Below are 8,048 nucleotides of genomic sequence, written 5' to 3' on the forward strand. Positions count from 1 at the left end.
AATTAGCGACTAGCAAAAATGAAGTCTACTTTCATCGATGGTTAAAAGTCTTTGAATTAAGGTTTTTTTTTCTAAAAAGGCTTTCAATTTCTAAAAAATAACTTGTTCTTTGCTCAAATCTAATAAGCCAAATCTACCAAACTCTTGAAAAGAGTTCAACCATCAATAAAAAAATCAATTTTCAAAACTTAAAGATTCTAGCAAACTCGATCAGAATTTAGAATTTTAGTTTGAAATCTCACTTTTGAAAAAAACTGCAATATAAATAATGTTAAACAATACACCGAAAAAATGGGATTCCCTGTAGATTTTTGTAAGTTAAGAAAGCATGTTTCTTAACCAGCAAATATTTTTCATTAATCAGCATCAGCATCTTAATCAGCGAATATTTTTTATTAAACATCGATTCAATCATTAAGATTTTTTTAAATAAAAATCTGGTTCACATATAACACACGAGGTATTACAGGACACGACACTTAACGTTCTTTCTAACGGAAAGGGTTTAAAATTACCTTTCTTGTCGACCGGTTTCGGGCTCGATGTTGCCATCTACAGGATGATGTCCGGCTGGTTACTCAAAACAAAAAATGATTATAATTTTATTGGCATGTTCGGCGGAATGAAAACTAGAGAGAATTTTTATTATTTATTTTTTTATAGAAATCGCGCGAAAAAAAAACAAGAAAAAGTAAAAAGTCTCATTATATCTATATCAGTATACATTCCAATTAACTTGTTTTAGTAATTTTTTTCCGGAAACAGTTTATAGACGGCCGAAATATTGACAATTTAAGTCATCCTGTGCAACGATGGGTCAGAGGACAAATCACTCTAGTTAAAATTTAAATCTTCTCTGAATGCTAAATCATCAATAATTAAATTTGATTTCTGGAACGTTATATTAAACATACAATTTTTAATACTTCCTGAATTCTGGGATATTTGGAAAATCAGGGCTAGAAGTTGGTTACTTTTTAGTAACTTTGTCACTTTTTTAAGCTGGTCACTCACTAGTTGCTTTTTTTTTAATTTGGTCACTAAAGTCACTAGTTTCAATATTTTACTTACAAATCACTACCTATTACCTCCAAAAACTTGCATTTGCATTTTTGTTTAAATTTCATTTTACAGGTCGGCCTCGATTATTCGTATTTTCAAGCTTTGAAATTTATTTCGAGCTTCTATACTTATGTCAACATGCCTGACATGACTGGCGATGCATTAAAAAAGTTTGAAAATTTTCAAAGTTGGTACTAAATAAAGCTTAAAAATGAAAAAAAAAATCGAAACCATATGCGGACTCGTTAGAGGATTAATTTCTTAGGTCCTGAGGTCCTGAGGTGCAAAATTTTTTGTTTTGGCTCAAAATGCAATATAATGTGTAACTAAATTATACGAAGTTAAGGTCTTAGACAAAGTTCTTCATCAGAAAAATTTCCTCTTAATAATTCGTAAATTGGCACAACTGCGATAAAACGCCTTCCAGAGTAGAAAGAAAGATTCGGGATCAATAAACCTATTTTTCAACCTGAGAAAAAAGGAAAAAAAGGTAGGAAGTAAAATCATGTTTGTTTTGCAGAGCAAAATTTTTTCATACAATCCTGAAAATTAAGATTTACTCAAGAAAACTTTTCTTTAATTTTTTTAATTCGGCGAAAAATTCGATGAATTTCGAGCCAAACCGAAAATTCTAAGACCTCTGGCTCTGAGATATTGAAAAAAATGACCCAAAATTGACTCAGTCTGTCTTGAGCCATTTGTTTAACTTTTTTTATTTACCAGGAGCTCAAAAATCCTTATAGAAAACTGTATTTAAAATCACAAATTGATTATTTAATTTATTGGTTGAAGTTTTTGGAGCCTCTATTGATGAAATTTTTGGTTTGATGTGGTCACTTATTTTGCCCTAATTTCATTTGAAAGTTACTATTTTCCCCTACTTGTTTACCTCATGATCGCTTCTAGCGCTGGAAAATGAATTTCTGAATCTGGACACTAACTATAGTATCTGAGTCTGTTTATAACTCTTCACATTTATTCTAAACTCTTATCGTTTAAATTTACCTCATCATGCTGCTATGTTTACAGAAATTTATTGCGTTTTTTGATGATTTTTGTTCATAGAATCGTTCGGCTTAGATCGATAGGCAGAGTTGTAGAAATCCAAAAATAGTTTGATTTGCAATGCCATGTTTGGGCCGTGGTACAGGCAGTGCAAGATCGGAACAGTACAAGTACTTTTCATGGCATTTGCTAGATTTCCCAAAACGGTAATCAATTGGAACTGAAATTATATTTCCGTGTCATTTTCGTGCATTCTAAAGATAATTGCTAATACTTACGATTTGCAGCACAGTGACTAGTTTTTTAAGAGGAATCAAACTGAATGGCAGCTTTTGGGCGTATATCGAAAGAAGATAGTAAGTGTACATCCCAACATGCACTATGCTGTTCACTATTATGGTGTAGCTCAGCATGCTCCCTACAATTTTAATTCTACGTTTGAATCATGCACTATGATTTCGTACTCTTTGAAATACAAACCGCCTCCATACTTGGCAAATCCCCACGATGTCACCAGAGCATAACAGTGATGGTAAACATGAAATGCGCTTATTTGATTGTTCTTTTTCCGCAACGCGTACATCACCGTTTCGATCAGCTCAGACAACTTCAAAAGATACGTAAAGTATGCTGCCCTCAAGAATCCAAGCGAATTCGGATCGTCGGAAAAGTCGGGGGTTTTACATTCATGAAAATAACTCCATCTCCAGCCATGTTTGAAAAATAAATAAATTGCTATCCCACTTCCGATGATTTCGATGGCGTCGTAGACCAATATCAGGTGATACAGTTTGAAAGGCTTCTTGTCAACCATCCATCTATAAATGATAACTTTTTTAGAAAACCATAATCTTCTGAGTTAAACAAATTTACTAAATTTTCAATTTAAAAGTCCAATTTTAAAATTTTCAAACTTACTTAGGAACAATGTTTAACACAAGAATCAAATAAATCACAATACTAGAAACGACCCACATGGGATTATGTAGTAAGGGAAGATTTTTCGCGCGCGGATCGGCTAGATCTTCTACAATGTACGTATACAAAGATCTGATAATATTCGAATCGAAAGTTAAATTACTGGCGTCCATTTTGTTGTTCGATGGATGCTGCAGCTTCCGAGGTAAAACTTAGAATAAACAATGATATACGATATTCCAAAGATGATATGAACTTATTCTCACATCGAATTATTTCAAAATGGTGAACGACACAGTTTATCGTTCCACTAAATTTGAAGAACATAAATAACTTCTGTTTTCTTGGATTCGGCAAATAATCATAACCGGTTGTCAAAATTTGACTTTAAAAATTTTTGTTTGAAACCTTATCTCACAAAATACGACCTTCGGAAATCGGCAAAATGGATCTGAGATCGTCTATTAATTCCAGTTTGAACTTTCAACCATACAAACCGTTCGTCATAACATCAACATGCTTGATTAAGACACTTTCAATCTTCTTTGACGAGAAGATTGTGCAACAGCTGTATTAGCTAGGTACCTAGGTACTTGCATTATGACGACATGTGCTGAGCTAGAATTGAACAGCTATTTCCGTCACGTGGATCATCTCAACCATCAGCTGTGGAGAAAGCGTTTGGAACCCATTATTCTTGGGATGATCATTTGACTACATTGAAAATTTCGGAGTCGTTTTTTAATCCTATTTTCATTAATCAAATATTAGTTTTATTGATAATTTTCACAATGTTTTTTTTTATCACGAAACTTGACTCTTGATTCATTGTGTTCATCTTTTGGAAAAGCGTTTAGAAAATTATAAATGAAAACAAATCGTTCTACTACAAGAGTAAGTATCGGTAAACTATTTTCATTTGAAATCAACTTATCTGAAAATCAATGCTTTCATTCTAGACCAAAGGTTGGCAACCTTTTTTAACCGGAAAAGTCAAAAGTTCAAAATTCAAAAAATATTCTAAGTTTAAAAAAGCTACATAAATTTTTCCTTATTTATTTATGATTTTACTTCAGTAGAGCATAAAATAATCTTTTGGATCACATAAATAAAAGACTATCAATTCTTACAGAAGTTATGTTTCTCTCTCTATATTTTTACGACTTTATCTTAAGTCCTAGTACCTATTTTTTATTGCAAATGAGCCCTTCAGGGATCGAACCGCCCCCCATTCTTAAAATTTTGTACTTTTTTCCCAAAAACTGCAATATTTTTGTGAATATCTCAGAAACCGTAGAAGCTCATCTTAAAAGTTAAAGAACGGCGCATTTTTTTTTAGGTGATTGAGTGATTCTTTTTTAAAATTTAATGCTGAACATATTGGCACCATAAAAATAAAAAAGTGAGGGCATTTTGAGATAGTCGCACTTTAAGTTTTAAAATGCAAAAATACTGAGTCTGGCAAACCTGTACACAAAATTTAACAATAACATTCGAGTGATAACTAACAACTTAATTTTCAAAACAAATCTTAACTTATCTGTAACTTCTACGGTTTCTGAGATATTCACAAAAGAAAATTGCAGTTTTTGGAAAAAAGGAAAAACTTTAAGAATAGGGGGCTTCCATTCGGACGGGGGTGGTCTGATTCATCCAAAACTTTGGATTTTTCTTATTTACATTACAATAAGTCATCCTACTAATGAATGGGCCCTAAATCGAAGAGGATCGATGCTTTTTTATGATCACTTGGTAAGGAATGACCCTAGCTTTTATAATAATTCCTTTCATAATGATATTCAAAACAGCTCAGATTTTATACTTTACGATCGATTTTGGTTTTCGATTTTGGTGCTGACTAACCCATTCATTTTTAAGGTTCTCATAACTATCAGATTTAAATGCTGTATAAATTTTGTAAATCAAGAAACAAAGTTTAAGTCGATGAAATTCTTTACTAGAGAATTTTTCTAAGTATAGTTTTTGCGATCAAAGGAATTATTTAATGAATATTCTACATTCATTCCAATAATTTGTGAATATTCCAGGCAACACTGAAGAATATATCTATCTAAGATATTCAAATTACGTTTGAAAAACTATAACACAAGGTAACGAAATTCACATTTTTTCGAGATGCAAAAAATTACAGAACAAAATTGAATTTATTGAGGAAAGCTGATTCCAAATCAGCAATAAGTTTTTGTCTAGCACCTTTTACTTTTATAGAACTTCAACCCAACTCTTCCACTTTCAATAAAAAAAATCTTAAGAATTCCACCACTTTTTTATCACCACCAATCTTACTGCTTTATCGTCTTCTTTTACACTTCCCTGTTCCGGTTTCTCAGGTTTTCAATTCCAAGTGTCAGTACCCTTCATGTCACAGCATTCACTCAATTCTTTGAATCTGTTGCCCTTGCAGCAACATCATCCTCCCGGTGGAATCCTAGACTGGTTCCATACTGGTCCCGTACTTCCAGCACTGCCAATTTCGATACAGGACGGCATTAGACATTAGACATTGCAAGCTTGATAGAGCGTACCATTCTTTCCCATGCCTCGCCCATAAGGGGGCACCTGGCGGAATGAAGCATCATTTGGTATTTGTATTGGTAAAGGTAGGTTCTAGTCCCATGTAAATCTGTTTTCGCAACAATCTTTCCGCGCCTTGAAAATTCTTCCATTTTCGCTATGAAATTCTACTGACGCACCATGATGAGCAATGAATCGGCGTATCCCCATGATACAGGCTTCCTCAGTCCTTTTATATAGTTAGTAACCACAGGTGATGAATCCCGGTTTACTTCCCTTAACTCCACCTGGGACGCGCAGGGACTGCGCGAAGACCTTGTTCCCACCTCTAACTGTTTAACACACTGTTCTTCAACAGTGGAAGGTCAATTCGCGCTAGTGCGCTACAAGGCAATACTCATAGACGAGACCACTTTAGGCAATAACTCTCATCATTATGACTCGAAGTCTAAACTCTCCTCTAACGACTAGAGAACCGACATCTCCTCGCAATGACTCGAGATTCCTCTTCGAGACTCGAGGCCTGATCTCTCTCTTACGACTCGAGATCCGACCCCTTCTCGCATCGACTCGAAGGTTGATGTACACAGTACACTCTACACGACTCAAGGCCCGACCTCTCCTCGAGATTCGACCTTCGACCTCTCCTCCTGAAGCCTCGAGGCCTGACATCTCCTCTGACGACTTGAAGCCCGACCTATCATCCCCAAAATTCGATGTTTGCCACGTTTATGCCCGTCGTGTGCCGATTGAGAGTAGCTTATCCTAGACTCGCGCCTGTCACAGCACACGCGCGGGACTTAACGCAACTACTCGGACGATTCCCAGCGAATACGTCATCCTACACAAACTCGAATGACTCACCCGGGGGCATCGAGAGCCACTCTGCCCGTGGATATTCCCCGATCGTGGTATAACCCTTTCGCAACGGTTTCCACTGCCTTAGAAGGTAACGTCTTATCCCGGCAGCTTCGATCGTTGGGTATCGCACTACTCAGATACTACCCGAAGGTGTTGCATCCTACGCACGAACGCAGCGTACCCACGGAATCCACTACGCAGAAGATGTTTCCTTATCTATGTAGCTTTGAAGGTTCACTATAACTGGTCAATATGGGGAAGCCACAAGTCCAAATTGGTAGTGATACTGCATGAAGCATCCATGACCAGTCAGGAATTGCGTCATATGGAAGTCCACTTCACCGTGTCTTCTTCCAATCCAGCTCCCGATGTGCGGGATCAGACGATGGGTCCACCTTCCTCTCGCTGAGCTGTCCCTCAGCTGCTGCCTGTTGGACATCGAGTCCTCATTGGCGAGATCTCGTACGTTGGGCGTGTCTTTATTATCGTAACAATAGACATCCTCCTCTAACAAAACCAAGATGGGCATGACGCCCGCCACTACGCAGGCTGCTTCGGACGAGATGGTCCGGTATCCACTGATAACCCGCAGGTTCAGCAACCGCTGAACGCTGCTGAGTCTCTGCAGGTTACACTGTCTTCCCAGGGCCTGCCTCCATTCCGCCGCTCCGTACCACAAAATTGACGTGGTCACGCTTAACAGTATCCTCCTCTTGCTACTTCGAATTGCCGAGGAGTTCGACATCATCCGTGGCCATTGTCGCTCTCTTACACACGTAATCGACATGACTCGTGAAGCTAAGTCTGTCGTCAATCATCACCCTTAGGTAGTAATTGCTCATTTGGACACGATATCTCACGGTCCAACTGCATTGGTACCTGTTTGGGATGAGGTCGCCATTTCTTGTATAAGAAAACTGCATGTTATCCATATCGCGTCCTGTTTGGTGTAATCCAATTAATGCCATCCGAAGCTCTACGATATGGATCTGAAACTAGCGCGATGTTGAACTTTTCCGCAACTGTCATCTGCCGCAACAGCTGGTGTGCTGTGTAGCAGTGGTTAAGGTTAAGTTGTAAGACTATAGATCACCTCGAGATGTACAGTTCTAATCGTAGATCAGAAGAAAAGTGCCACCCACACTTTAACACTCGCTCTTCCTACTTTAACCTTTTCTGTACGGGCTCAAAATGATCCACACCTACGTACGTGTAGGAACGGGCACCAGAAGACAGTCGAGCTAGCAAAAACCGCTCCATTCTAGGTATTACCGGACGACATCCTTCAGTTTGGTTTTTCTTATACTTATACAACATAACAGATTATGATATGAAGTTTTTAAATTCTGGTTAAATAGTTTTATATGACAAATCATTTTCAAAAAACTTCCAAGGCTAGAAATTCTTCTCATCAGAATATCTCAAACTTTACGAAGTTTGCAGACTTGTGTATAAATTTTCTCGAACGAAATTCGACTTAAAATAGATTATCTTTTTCTTAAATCTTCACAAAAAAAACACCAGTTTTGCAAGAAATCGGTTGAAACCCTGATTTTAACAACTTTAATAACATTAAACCGACAAAACAACTGTCAGTGTTTCGATTCAGAACTATAACTCTCATTCAAAGTTATTTCGAAAGCAGAATATAGAATCGATAATTCGGA

General features: G+C 36.9%; 2 protein-coding genes across 2 annotated transcripts in view; one reads left to right on the top strand and one right to left on the bottom strand.

Annotated features, from left to right (window-relative positions):
- Window positions 1-8,048, top strand: part of LOC129758503 (oxysterol-binding protein-related protein 9) — a 154,329-nt gene that overhangs the window by 76,770 nt on the left and 69,511 nt on the right. The window lies entirely within an intron of this gene.
- On the bottom strand, window positions 1,798-3,381 carry LOC129758507 (elongation of very long chain fatty acids protein 1-like). Its single transcript, XM_055756016.1, has 4 exons — window positions 2,986-3,381; window positions 2,548-2,885; window positions 2,346-2,485; window positions 1,798-2,287 (listed from the first exon to the last, which is right to left on the bottom strand). The coding sequence occupies exons 1-4, from the start codon at window positions 3,156-3,158 to the stop codon at window positions 2,096-2,098; spliced, it is 843 nt and encodes a 280-aa protein (XP_055611991.1). The 5' UTR covers window positions 3,159-3,381; the 3' UTR covers window positions 1,798-2,095.

This window comes from Uranotaenia lowii, chromosome 3, assembly GCF_029784155.1.
Source record: "Uranotaenia lowii strain MFRU-FL chromosome 3, ASM2978415v1, whole genome shotgun sequence".
Classification (NCBI taxonomy): domain Eukaryota; kingdom Metazoa; phylum Arthropoda; class Insecta; order Diptera; family Culicidae; genus Uranotaenia; species Uranotaenia lowii.